Source organism: Scyliorhinus torazame, chromosome 16, assembly GCF_047496885.1.
Source record: "Scyliorhinus torazame isolate Kashiwa2021f chromosome 16, sScyTor2.1, whole genome shotgun sequence".
Taxonomy (NCBI): Eukaryota; Metazoa; Chordata; class Chondrichthyes; order Carcharhiniformes; family Scyliorhinidae; genus Scyliorhinus; species Scyliorhinus torazame.
In genome coordinates, this window is record NC_092722.1 from 73404571 (window position 1) to 73418945 (window position 14375).

A 14375-nucleotide genomic window follows, 5' to 3' on the forward strand; every position below is an offset into this window, starting at 1 on the left:
AACCGTTCATCACAATGCCTCCAAGGCACAGGCCCACTCGCAGATCGGTGGGCCCCGATCCCGGGACAGGCCACCGTGGGCCCTCCCCCCCCGGGGTCCATTCCCCCGAGCCCCCCCCCGAGAACTCTGCTAGCCGCCCTCCAAGCCAGGTCCCACCGGGATGGACCATGTCTACTTCTCGCCGGCGGGACTGGCCGAAAACGGGCGGCCGCTCGACCCATCGGGGCCCGGTGAATTGACGGGGGGGGGGGGGGGGCGCTGCTCCCGCCCGAAAACCGGCGCCGGAGAATTCGGCAGCCGGCGTTGGAGTGGCGGAGCGGGATTCACGCCGCCCCCGGTGATTCTCCGGCCTGGCGGGGGGTCAGGGAAGGTCAGGGAATCCCGCCCACTGTGTTAATTTCAGTGTGTGTTAATTTCACTGTGTTAATTTCACTGCGTGTTAATTTCACATTGATAATTTTGCTGTGTTAATTGTACTCGTTAATTTGACTCTGTGAATTTTACTGTGTTAATTTCACATTGTTAATTTAACTATTAATTTCACTGTGTATTAATTTCACTGTGTTAATTTCACTGTGTTTGTTAATTTCATTGTCTGTGGATTAATTTCACTGAGTGTGTGTTAATTTCACAGAGAATTTGTTCATTTCAGATATCTGAGTTTCTGAAAATTCAGTTTCCCTCTTCCTCACCACAAACAAACACAGACACATGTGGTGCCCCATCTTGCTGGTCTCTCTCTTTCACCCGCTTGATCCTGGGGGTGCGCTGGGGTGAAGACTCCCACCTTATTTGCAAAGGATACACTCATTTTTAATAAAGGATATTAAACCTCAGCCCAATAATTACTGACCAATTGGTTAACCACAAAAGTGGGGAAGCTTCTAGACATAATAATACTGAACAAAATTAATAGTCAGTTGATAAACATTGTGGAATTAATGCATCTTACCCACCTCCTCCCAGTTACACACACCAGGCAGCCCTTTCCCCTATCGGAGAGGGATTAACCCTCTCATTCACTCCTCCCAGCTGCATCAAGAATGCTAAACCCGGTTACAGTAGAAAGGGGTTTTTAATACAGTAAGTTTGCTGATTTATTTACAAGGGCTCGAGTCACTGAGTGTAGATGTTTCATTACAATTTAAACTGCCCCAGGCTGGGTTTTCACACAGAACAGAGCATCACCAATGAAACCAGGGTGCAGTTAGTCTATCAGGGACCGTCACAGAGAGGCGGAAAGAGAGAGGGAAGCGGAAGAGAGACAGAGACAGAGAGACAGAGACAGAGAGGCAGAGACAGGGAGGCAGAAACAGAGAGACATGAGAGAGAGGCAGAGCGATAAAAAGAGAGACAGACCAAGAGAGAGCTGGGGATAGAGAGAGAGACCGGGATAGAGCGAGAAAGAGAGAGAGAGAGAGACAGAGTGCGACAGAAAGAGGGAGAGGGAGAGCTAAGTGAGGAGGGGGGGGGCGGAGCTGGGCAACAGGTATAAACTTGGATTTTGTCCCGCAGTTCTGGATTTACGCCCAATTCCTTCGATTCTCCTCTTCAGCCGGGTTCCATTCATTCAGTAAGTTCAGGTAGTGAGTTTATCAGTAAATTTTAAACCTCCCTGTGGAGAGATGGCAGGAACACCGTCCATGAAACGCATTGACAATCCAAAGAAATATGTCATGTGGCAGGGCTGTCCATCTCCTCTTGCCTTCTTCCCAAGCTAAACCACATCATCTTCCCTCCACACCAGGTTATTCCCAGCTCTTTGATCACAAGGAACCATCAAAGAACATCCCCATCCTCCCCCCAAACTCCCCAGACACTGCGAGTGCTTGACGGTGTAAGAATCTCGGGCAACCCCTGGTCCCCTTGAACTGCGAAACCGGACTTTAACCTCAGAAACTGTAAAATGGACACCTTTCTTGGCCAAATTTTTCCCAGCAAGCTTGGCTTGCAGGGCTGTCTGTGAGTGTGAAAGGAATGTTTGCAGCAACCCCCTCCCTGGACTTACAACTCATCAGTAGACAGACAGCACTAATTGGATCAGCAAAGGGCACAATGGAAATGCTAATAGCCCTGAAACTTCCCCAGCCAAGAAACAATGTGTTGGTAAGAACTCCTTACATATGATAATGACCTTGTCTCCATCGGAGCTGAAAAATCCATCAGCATAATCAGGTCATAATGGCAGCAATCTCGAGCGAATGGCAGACTCGAAAATCCCATCTTCTGAACGAGGTGTGGAAGACCGTGATCTCCCAGGACAATGGAGCGGGCAGGAAGCCGTTTAAGACTGGAGCTGGCTACCTGGACCTATCAGGAGAAGGGGCGGGACCTGCGGGAACTTTGAAATGCTAACTTACATGCTCACACAAAAGAAGCTGGACTGGAGCAAAAAAAACTTGGATTTTGGACGATAAAAAGGGTGGTCAAACGGCCATTCGATCTCTTAGGATCTTCTGCTCGTGCTGAACTCTCTGCTCCTACAACATCAGCCTTGGATGGTAAGTATCCCGCAGCAGCTTGCGAAGCTCCCGGGACTAGTATAGAACAAAGAAATGTACAGCACAGGAACAGGCCCTTCGGCCCTCCAAGCCCGTGCCGACCATACTGCCCGACGAAACTACAATCTTCTACACTTCCTGGGTCAAAGTGGTTGAGGCTTTGGGGAAAGGGGGTGCATGCTCCTATTTTGTCCTTTTAAAAGATTGCTAAAATTGTGTATGTAAGTTTTACGTTGTGCTGCGATAGTATTCCTTCCATAGTAATAGTCATTAAAGTATAAGATAATTGTGTGTTTTCTGTATTTGGTGGTGGTTGATCTTGGCAATTAATAAATATATGTGTTTGGATTTTGGAATTGGCGTCTGTCTCAATTCCTTCAATCGCTCACCAACGAGCTCTAGCCAAGTCACTCTATTAAAATACTCCTTACCATAAATCCGGTGTCGAGAACTGAGGGAAATCCCTGGGTGATTCGAACCCGTTCACTCAGGAAAGGCTGCCAGGTACAGGTGGGCAGAGGTTTTCCTTTCCTCTCTCTCTTGGGGGCGCTGCTCAGGTGAAGCAGGCGCAGGTGGTAGCGAATCCACCGGTGAGAGAGAGGATCACCCGGGCAGTGGTGGGGCTTGGACGACGGGGTGCCAAGCCTGGTAGAAGCCCACGGGGGTGGAGGTAAAAAGGGATCCCGCTACAATGGGGACAGTGTAGAGGGAGCTTTACTCTGTATCTAACCCCGTGCTGTACCTGTCCTGGGAGTGTTTGATGGGGCAGTGTAGAGGGAGCTTTACTCTGTATCTAACCCCGTGCTGTACCTGTCCTGGGAGTGTTTGATGGGGACAGTGTAGAGGGAGCTTTACTCTGTATCTAACCCCATGCTGCACCTGTCCTGGGAGTGTTTGATGGGGACAGTGTAGAGGGAGCTTTACTCTGTATCTAACCTCGTGCTGTAACAGTCCGGGGAGTGTTTGATGGGGCAGTGTAGAGGGAGCTTTACTCTGTACCTAACCCCGTGCTATACTTGTCCTAGGTGTGTTGGATGGGGACAGTGTTGAGGGAGCTTTACTCTGTATCTAACCCCGTGCTGTACCTGTCCGGGAGTGTTTGATGGGAACAGTGTAGAGGGAGATTTACTCTGTATCTAACCCCTGCTCTACCTGCCCTGGGAGTGTTTGATGGGGACAGTGTCGAGGAAGCTTTACTCTGTATCTAACCCTGTGCTGTACCTGCCCTGGGAGTGTTTCATGGGGACAGTGTAGAGGGAGCTTTACTCTGTATCTAACCATGTGCTGTACCTGTCCTGGGAGTGTTTGATACTGACAGTGTAGAGGGAGCTTTACTCTGTATCTAACCCCGTGCTGTGCTATCCTGGGAGTGTTTGATGGGGACAGTGCAGAAGGAGCTTTACTCTGCACCTGTACTAGGTGTGTTTGATGGGGCCAGTGTAAAGGGGAGATTTAGAGTGTAAATATTTGCTGACGATATGGTTAATGTAGAGTTAAGATTCAGAGGCGAGCGAATACGTTGGAGTTCAGCGAGTGTGAGGATCCGATGGGGTGAGTTACCGCTCCCGGCTTCTCTCCCTCCACCGCATCCTGGGGGTTTCCGGCTTGCTCAGGCAGGCTGCCCTTCATTGCCTTGGCTCTCCTGAGGGTCTCCATCACTGGACAGGGTCCAGAGGACCTTGGATCCTCTCGCTGTCGCAACTCGGGGAGGCCCCAGTCCGGAGACTGCGGCAGCAAATTGGACCCTGAATCGGGATTGTCCTGAGCCCCGTCTGACACCGGGGCCTGGATTTCTAAACTCTCCACAGTCTCAGCGTGGACCCTGTTTGAAACTTGGTACTGGAATACTGGCCCTTCCGCGGGATCAGCCTGCTCACGGTCAACATCCTGGGACTGGATTTCTGGGCCCTCCGTGGGTTTGGCCTGCTCACGGCCAACATCCTGGTACTGGAATACTGGCCCTTCCACGGGTTCGGCCTGCTGACGGCCAACATCCTGGTACTGGAATACTGGCCCTTCCACGGGTTCGGCCTGCTCACGGCCAACATCCTGGTACTGGAATACTGGCCCTTCCACGGGTTCGGCCTGCTGACGGCCAACATCCTGGGACTGGATTACTGGCCCTTCCACGGGTTCGGCCTGCTGACGGCCAACATCCTGGGACTGGATTACTGGCCTCTCCATGGGTTCGGCCTGCTCATGGTCAACATCCTGCAACTGGATTTCTGGGCCCTCCGCACACTGGCTTTGTTTGGGAGATCCGTTCTTCCTCAGCCGCCTCTCGATGACTCTCTGTGCACCCACCCTTCCTGGGGAGCAACTGCGGCCAGGCAAGCGTCGGCGGGGTGAACCTGGAGAGACGTGGCCCTTCTTGATCCGCTCGTCATCAGCCTCGGGATCGGGATTCTCTGGGGATGTCAGGAGAACCTGTGGAATGCGAGGGGAGCTTCTGTCTGAGAGGCTGCACAGGGAGTGACAAGAGGAAACACATTTCACTTTGATGTGGAGATGTTGGCGTTGGACTGGGATGAGCACAGTAAGACGTCTTACAACACCAGGATTCCAGAAACATTGAGATAGACAAAGTCAGTGATGCAATACGATACTTTGAATGCGAGTCTTTGCAGGTAATTAAGTCGTTACATGTCCAGATGGAGCAGGTTAAAGAGGTGTGAATTGTCTCAAGCCAAGCCAGGATGAGGGATATATAACAACTTAATTACCTGCAAAGACTGCCATTCAAAGTATCATCTTGCATCATTGACTTTGTCTATATAAATGTTTCTGGAACCCACCTCTTCATTCACCTGAGGAAGGAGCAGTGCTCCGAAAGCTAGTGATTCGAAACAAACCTGTTGGACTTTAACCTGGTGTTGTAAGACTTCGTACTACATTTCACTTCATCAGCATGGAGTCAAGTTACCCAACTGGGGGTATCTCTGACCGTCTCGTTCCCCTTACACACAAATCTGCCACTCCTATAATGACCACCATTAGAATTGTGCACCTATTAAATACCGGAGTTCAATCTAGCTTCCCGGTATTAGCCCCCACCTTAATTTACCAGTGTTTAAAATGTTGAGGTTGTTGTTGAATTTGAATATCAGGGTCGAGGGACTGAGGGAGAGATCGTTCAGAGTGAGGGACGGTTTCGGGGAGGGACTGAGGGAGAGATCGTTCCGAGTGAGGGAGGGTATCGGGGAGGGACTGAGGGAGAGATCGTTCAGAGTGAGGGAGGGTATCGGGAGAGGGACTGAGGGAGAGATCGTTCAGAGTGAGGGAGGGTATCGGGGAAGGATTGAGGGAGAGATTGTTCAGGGTGAGGGAGGGTGTTGGGGGAGGGACTGAGGGAGAGATCAATCAGGGTGAGGGAGGGTATCGGGGAGGGACTGAGGGAGAGATCGTTCAGAGTGAAGGAGGGTATCGGGGAGGGACTGAGGGAGAGATCGTTCAGGGTGAGGGAGGGTGTCGGGGGAGGGGCTGAGGGAGAGATCGTTCAGAGTGAGGGAGGGTATCGGGGGAGGGACTGAGGGAGAGATCGGCCAGAGTGAGGGAGGGTGTCGGGGGAGAGACTGAGGGAGAGATCGTCCAGAGTGAGGGAGGGTGTCTGGGGAGGGACTGAGGGAGAGATCGTTCAGAGTGAGGAAGGGTGTCGGGGGAGAGACTGAGGGAGAGATCAATCAGGATGAGGGAGGCTATCGGTGAGGGACTGAGGGAGAGATCGTTCAGAGTGAGGGAGGGTGTCAGGAAGGGACTGAGGGGGAACATTCAGAGTGAGGGGGTATCAGGGAGAGAGTATTGGCGAGTGAGGGGACTGAGGGTGAGATCATTCAGGGTGAGAGGGTTTCGAGGGGAGGGACTGAGGGAGATAACGTTGAGAATGACGTAGGGTATTAGGGGAGTGGGAGGGACTGAGGGATATATTATTCAGGGTGAGGAATGGTATCGGCAGGAGTGCTGAGGGAGATATCATTCAGGGTGAGGGAGGGTATTGGGAGAGAGGAAGCACTTTGGGAGAGATTCAAAGAGGGAGTCAGGGTGGGTACTGAGGGGGCTATGATGGGGAGAAGACTGAGGGCGATATCGTTGAGGTTGAGGTAGAGTATAGGGGAGGTGGAGAGACTGAGGGAAAGATAATTTATTGTCCCCATAACAGAGACTTGGTTAAGGGAAGGACAGGATTGGCAGATGTTTCAGGCGGGATAGAGGGGGATGTAAAAGGGTTGGGGAGTTTCACTACTGGTTAAGGAGAATATCACACCTATACTTTGGGAGGACACCTCGGAGGGCTCATACTGCAAGGCAATCTGGGTAGAGCTCAGGAATAGAAAGGATGTAGTCACAATGTTGGGGGTTTACTATAGGCCTCACAACAGCCAGCGGGAGATAGAGGAACAGATATGTAGGCAGATTTTGGCAAGATGTAAAGTAACAGGGTTGTTGTGGTGAGTGATTTTAACATTGACTGGGACGCATTTAGTGTTAGGGGCATGGATGGGGCAGAGTTTGTAAAGAGCATCCAAGAGAGCTTCTTGAAACAGTATGTAGATAGTCCAACTAGAGACGGGGCCGTACTGGACCTGTTATTGGGGAATGACCCCAGCTAGGTGGTCGATGTTTCAGTAGGGGAGCAGTTTGGGAACAGTGGTCACAATTCAGTAAGCTTTAAGATACTGATGGAAAAGTCCTCAGGTGAAGGTGCTAAATTGAGGAAAGGCTAATTACAACAAAACTGACAGGAACTGAAGAATGTAGATTGGGGGAAGATGTTTTGAGGGCAAATCAACATCTGGCATGTGGGAGGCCTTCAAGTGTAAGTTGATAGGAATTCAGGACAGGCACGTTCCTGTAAGGATGAAGGATATGTATGGCAAGTTTCGGGGACATCGGATGACAAGAAATATTGTAGGCCTCGTCAAAAAGAAAAAGGAGGCATTTGTCAAGGCGAGGAGACTGGGAACACTCAAAGCAAGTGTGGAATACAAGGAAAGCAAAAAGAAACTTAAGCAAGGAGTCAGGAGTGCTAAAAGGGGTCACAAAAAGTCATTGGCCAGCAGGATTAAGGAAAATCCCAAGGTTTTTTATACATATATAAAGAGCAAGAAGGTAGCCAGGGACAGGGTTGGTCCACTCAATAACAGGGGAGTGAATCTATGTGTGGAGCCAGAGGAAATGGGCAAAATATTAAATGAGCACTTTGCATCAGTATTCACCAAAGGGAAGGACTTGGTGGATGATGAGTCTGGGAAAGGGTGTGTTGATAGTTTGGGTCATGTTGAGATTAAAAAGGAGGCGGTATTGGGGGCCTTGACAAACATTAAGGTAGACAAGCCCCCAGGGCCTGATGGGATATACCCCAGAATACTGAGAGAGGCAAGGGAGGAAATTGCTGAGGCCTTAAGAGAAATCTTTGTATCCTCACTGGCTACAGGGGAGGTCCCAGAGTTTTGGAGAATAGCTAATGTTGTTCCTTTGTTTCAGAAGGATAGCAAGGATAATCCAGGTAATTACAGGCCGGTGAGCCTTATGTCAGTGGTAGGGGAATTATTAGAGAGGATTCTTCGAGACAGGATTTACTCCCACTTGGAAATGAGTGGACGTATTAGTGAGAGGTAACATGGTTTTGTGAAGGGGAGGTTGTGTCTTACCACCTTGATCCAGTTTTTCGAGAAAGTGACGAACATGATTGATGAGGGTAGGGCAGTGGATATTGTCTACATGGACTTTCGTAATGCCTTTGACAAGGTCCCTCATGGCAGACTAGTACAGAAGGCTAAGTTGCACAGGATCAGAGGTGAGCTGGCAAGATGGATACAGACTGGCTCGGTCATAGGAGACAGAGGGTAGCAGTGGAAGGGTGCGTTTCTGAATGGAGGGCTGTGACCAGTGGTGTTCCGCAGGGATCAGTGCTGGGACCTTTGCTGTTTGTAATATATAAAATGATTTGGGGGAAAATGTAACTGGTTTGATTAGTAAGTTTGCGGACGGCGCAAAGGTTGGTAGACTTGCGAATAGGACCTTCAGAGGATACAGCAGATCTAGATTGGTTGGAGACTTGGGCGGAGAGATGGCAGATGGTGTTTAATCTGGACAAATGTGAGGTCATGCATTTTGGAAGCTCTAATACATGTCGGAAATATACAGTAAATGGCAGAATCCTTCAGAGTATTGATAGGCAGAGGAATCTGGGTACACCAGTACACACAGGTCACTGAAAGTGGCAATGCAGGTGGAGAAGGTAGTCATGCTTGCCTTCATCAACCAGGCATTGAGTTTAAAAATTGGCAAGTCATGTTGCAACTTCATAGGACCTTAGTTAGGCCGCACTTGGAATATAGTGTTCAATTCTGGTTGCCTCACTACCAGAAGGATGTGGAAGCTTTGGAGAGGGTACAGAAAAGACTAACCAGGTTATTACATGGTATGGAGGATATTAGCCATGAGGAGAGGTTGGAGAAACTTGGCTTGTTCTTCTGCAACGGCGGAGGTTGAGGGGCAACCTGATAGAAGTCTACAAGATTATGACAGTACTGAGGGGGTTATGACTGAGGGGACTGAGGGAGTGATCGGTCAGAGAGGGAGGGAGTGAGGGTACTGAGGAGGGTATGATTCGAAGGGGACTGAGGGAGTGATCGGTCAGAAAGGGAGGGAGTGAGGATACTGAGGGGGGGTATGATGCGAAGGGGACTGAGGGAGTGATCGGTCAGAAAGGGAGGGAGTGAGGGTACTGAGGGGGGTATGGTGCGAAGGGGACTGAGGGAGTGATCAGTCAGAGAGGGAGGGAGTGAGGATACTGAAGGGGGTATGGTGCGAAGGGGACTGAGGGAGTGATCGGTCAGAGAGGGAGGGAGTGAGGATACTGAGGGGGGTATGACTGAGGGGACTGAGGGAGTGATCGGTCAGAGAGGGAGGGAGTGAGGGTACTGAGGAGGGTATGATTCGAAGGGGACTGAGGGAGTGATCGGTCAGAAAGGGAAGGAGTGAGAATACTGAGGGGGGTATGACTGAGGGGACTGAGGGAGTGATCGGTCAGAAAGGGAGGGAGTGAGGGTACTGAGGGGGGTATGGTGCGAAGGGGACTGAGGGAGTGATCAGTCAGAGAGGGAGGGAGTGAGGGTACTGAGGGGGGTATGGTGCGAAGGGGACTGAGGGTGAGATCGGTCAGAGAGGAAGGGAGTGTGGAAACTGAGGGGGGTATGGTGCGAAGGGGACTGAGGGAGTGATCGGTCAGAGAGGGAGGGAGTGAGGAAACTGAGGGGGGTATGGTGCGAAGGGGACTGAGGGTGAGATCAGTCAGAGAGGGAGGGAGTGAGGGTACTGAGGGGGTTATGACTGAGGGGACTGAGGGAGTGATCGGTCAGAGAGGGAGGGAGTGAGGATACTGAGGGGGGTATGACTGAGGGGACTGAGGGAGTGATCGGTCAGAGAGGGAGGGAGTGAGGGTACTGAGGAGGGTATGATTCGAAGGGGACTGAGGGAGTGATCGGTCAGAAAGGGAGGGAGTGAGGATACTGAGGGGGGTATGACTGAGGGGACTGAGGGAGTGATCGGTCAGAAAGGGAGGGAGTGAGGGTACTGAGGGGGGTATGGTGCGAAGGGGACTGAGGGAGTGATCGGTCAGAGAGGGAGGGAGTGAGGGTACTGAGGGGGGTATGGTGCGAAGGGGACTGAGGGAGTGATCGGTCAGAGAGGGAGGGAGTGAGGATACTGAGGGGGGTATGGTGCGAAGGGGACTGAGGGTGAGATCGGTCAGAGAGGAAGGGAGGGAGGGTACTGAGGGGGGTATGGTGCGAAGGAGACTGAGGGAGTGATCGGTCAGAGAGGGAGGGAGTGAGGATACTGAGGGGGGTATGGTGCGAAGGGGACTGAGGGTGAGATCGGTCAGAGAGGGAGGGAGTGAGGGTACTGAGGGGGGTATGACTGAGGGGAGTGAGGGAGTGATCGGTCAGAGAGGGAGGGAGTGAGGGTACTGAGGGGGGTATGACTGAGGGGACTGAGGGAGTGATCGGTCAGAAAGGGAGGGAGTGAGGGTACTGAGGGGGGTATGGTGCGAAGGGGACTGAGGGAGTGATCAGTCAGAGAGGGAGGGAGTGAGGATACTGAGGGGGGTATGGTGCGAAGGGGACTGAGGGAGTGATCGGTCAGAGAGGGAGGGAGTGAGGAAACTGAGGGGGGTATGGTGCGAAGGGGACTGAGGGTGAGATCAGTCAGAGAGGGAGGGAGTGAGGGTACTGAGGGGGTTATGACTGAGGGGACTGAGGGAGTGATCGGTCAGAGAGGGAGGGAGTGAGGATACTGAGGGGGGTATGACTGAGGGGACTGAGGGAGTGATCGGTCAGAGAGGGAGGGAGTGAGGGTACTGAGGAGGGTATGATTCGAAGGGGACTGAGGGAGTGATCGGTCAGAAAGGGAGGGAGTGAGGATACTGAGGGGGGTATGACTGAGGGGACTGAGGGAGTGATCGGTCAGAAAGGGAGGGAGTGAGGGTACTGAGGGGGGTATGGTGCGAAGGGGACTGAGGGAGTGATCGGTCAGAGAGGGAGGGAGTGAGGATACTGAGGGGGGTATGATGCGAAGGGGACTGAGGGAGTGATCGGTCAGAGAGGGAGGGAGTGAGGAAACTGAGGGGGGTATGGTGCGAAGGGGACTGAGGGTGAGATCAGTCAGAGAGGGAGGGAGTGAGGATACTGAGGGGGGTATGGTGCGAAGGGGACTGAGGGAGTGATCGGTCAGAGAGGGAGGGAGTGAGGATACTGAGGGGGTATGGTGCGAAGGGGACTGAGGGAGTGATCGGTCAGAGAGGGAGGGAGTGAGGGTACTGAGGGGGGTATGGTGCGAAGGGGACTGAGGGAGTGATCGGTCAGAGAGGGAGGGAGTGAGGATACTGAGGGGGGTATGGTGCGAAGGGGACTGAGGGAGTGATCGGTCAGAGAGGGAGGGAGTGAGGGTACTGAGGGGGTATGGTGCGAAGGGGACTGAGGGAGTGATCGGTCAGAGAGGGAGGGAGTGAGGATACTGAGGGGGGTATGGTGCGAAGGGGACTGAGGGAGTGATCGGTCAGAGAGGGAGGGAGTGAGGGTACTGAGGGGGGTATGGTGCGAAGGGGACTGAGGGAGTGATCGGTCAGAGAGGGAGGGAGTGAGGATACTGAGGGGGGTATGGTGCGAAGGGGACTGAGGAAGTGATCGGTCAGAGAGGGAGGGAGTGAGGATACCGAGGAGGGTATGATGCGAAGGGGACTGAGGGAGTGATCGGTCAGAGAGGGAGGGAGGGAGGGTACTGAGGGGGGTATGGTGCGAAGGGGACTGAGGGTGAGATCGGTCAGAGAGGGAGGGTACTGAGGGGGGTATGGTGCGAAGGGGACTGAGGGTGAGATCGGTCAGAGAGGGAGTGAATGAGGATACTGAGGGGGGTATGGTGCGAAGGGGACTGAGGGAGTGATCGGTCAGAGAGGGAGGAAGTGAGGAAACTGAGGGGGGTATGGTGCGAAGGGGACTGAGGGTGAGATCGGTCAGAGAGGAAGGGAGGGAGGGTACTGAGGGGGGTATGGTGCGAAGGAGACTGAGGGAGTGATCGGTCAGAGAGGGAGGGAGTGAGGATACTGAGGGGGGTATGGTGCGAAGGGGACTGAGGGTGAGATCAGTCAGAGAGGGAGGGAGTGAGGAAACTGAGGGGGGTATGGTGCGAAGGGGACTGAGGGTGAGATCGGTCAGAGAGGGAGGGAGTGAGGGTACTGAGGGGGGTATGACTGAGGGGACTGAGGGTGAGATCGGTCAGAGAGGGAGGGAGTGAGGATACTGAGGGGGGTATGGTGCGAAGGGGACTGAGGGAGTGATCGGTCAGAGAGGAAGGGAGTGTGGAAACTGAGGGGGGTATGGTGCGAAGGGGACTGAGGGAGTGATCGGTCAGAGAGGGAGGGAGTGAGGAAACTGAGGGGGGTATGGTGCGAAGGGGACTGAGGGTGAGATCGGTCAGAGAGGGAGTGAATGAGGATACTGAGGGGGGTATGGTGCGAAGGGGAGTGAGGGAGTGATCGGTCAGAGAGGGAGGATACTGAGCGGGGTATGGTGCGAAGGGGAGTGAGGGTGAGATCGGTCAGAGATGGAGGGAGTGAGGGTACTGAGGGGGGTATGACTGAGGGGACTGAGGGTGAGATCGGTCAGAGAGGGAGGGAGTGAAGGTACTGAGGGGGGTATGACTGAGGGGAGTGAGGGTGAGGTCGGTCAGAGAGGGAGGGAGTGAGGGTACTGAGGGGGGTATGACTGAGGGGACTGAGGGTAAGATCGGTCAGAGGGAGGGAGTGAGGGTACTGAGGGGGGTATGACTGAGGGGACTGAGGGAGTGATCGGTCAGAGAGGGAGGGAGTGAGGGTACTGAGGGGGGTATGACTGAGGGGACTGAGGGAGTGATCGGTCAGAGAGGGAGGGAGTGAGGGTACTGAGGGGGGTATGACTGAGAGGACTGAGGGTGAGATCGGTCACACCAATGACACTGGGGCAGCCCGACACTGAAACCTGCTTGTCAACTCAAACATTGGCATTTGGACATACCTGACGTCTCCATTGCTGGGATTTCTCCGACACAGATTGGGGGAATTCCGATCTCGAATCGCAGATTCTTGATTCTCCTGCATCTGTTTAAATTGTGCCTGACACATCCAGGCCTCTCGAGACCGCAGCAACTCTAACTGTTTCTGTGTGAATAAAATTCACCTAGCTCACATCCTCCATTACTTCAATCCAACCTTCAACATTTCATCCCTGGACAGGGATCAGGAGCAGGAACCCGGGCTGATTCACTCCCTCCCTAACCCAGGGGTCACTGGACAGTGATCAGGAGCAGGAACCCGGACTGATTCACCCCCTCCCTAACCCAGGGTCACTGGACAGGGATCAGGAGCAGGAACTGGGCTAATTCACTCCCACTCCCTAACCCAGGGTCACTGGACAGGGATCAGGAGCAGGAACCCGGGCTGATTCACTCCCACTCCCTAACCCAGAGTCACTGGACAGGGATCAGGAGCAGGAACCCGGACTGATTCACCCCCTCCCTAACCCAGGGTCACTGGACAGGGATCAGGAGCAGGAACTGGGCTAATTCACTCCCACTCCCTAACCCAGGGTCACTGGACAGGGATCAGGAGCAGGAACCCGGGCTGATTCACTCCCTCCCTAACCCAGGGGTCACTGGACAGTGATCAGGAGCAGGAACCCGGACTGATTCACCCCCTCCCTAACCCAGAGTCACTGGACAGGGATCAGGAGCAGGAACCCGGGCTGATTCACTCCCTCCCTAACCCAGAGGTCACTGGACAGGGATCAGGAGCAGGAACTGGGCTGATTCACTCCCACTCCCTAACCCAGAGTCACTGGACAGGGATCAGGAGCAGGAACCCGGGCTGATTCACCCCCTCCCTATCCCAGGGTCACGGGACAGGGATCAGGAGCAGGAACTGGGCTGATTCACTCCCGCTCCCTAACCCAGGGGTCACTGGAGAGGGATCAGGAGCAGGAACCCGGGCTGATTCACCCCCTCCCTAACCCAGAGTCACTGGACAGGGATCAGGAGCAGGAACCCGGACTGATTCACCCCCTCCCTAACCCAGGGTTCACTGGACAGGGATCAGGAGCAGGAACCCGGGCTGATTCACCCCCTCCCTAACCCAGGGTCACTGGACAGGGATCAGGAGCAGGAACCCGGACTGATTCACTCCCTCCCTAACCCAGGGTCACTGGACAGGGACCGGGAGCAGGAACCCGGGCTGATTCACCCCCTCCCTAACCCAGAGTCACTGGACAGGGATCAGGAGCAGGAACCCGGGCTGATTCACTCTCCTCCCTAACCCAGGGTCACTGGACAGGGACCGGGAGCAAT

General features: G+C 53.4%; 1 protein-coding gene across 5 annotated transcripts in view; it reads right to left on the reverse strand.

Moving 5' to 3' along the window:
* Window positions 1-1056: 1056 nt before the first annotated feature.
* Window positions 1057-14375, reverse strand: part of LOC140392876 (pleckstrin homology domain-containing family G member 5-like) — a 243494-nt gene continuing 230175 nt past the window's right edge. For 3 of the 5 annotated variants that reach the window (XM_072478625.1, XM_072478623.1, XM_072478624.1), the window contains 2 exons: window positions 13052-13194; window positions 1057-4962 (listed from right to left, as the gene is read on the reverse strand). In XM_072478625.1, the coding sequence (XP_072334726.1) occupies window positions 4002-4962; window positions 13052-13194 (1104 nt within the window). In that variant the 3' untranslated portion in view covers window positions 1057-4001. The remainder of the gene's footprint in view (window positions 4963-13051; window positions 13195-14375) is intronic. The other 2 variants (XM_072478626.1, XM_072478627.1) reach the window with 2 other exon arrangements.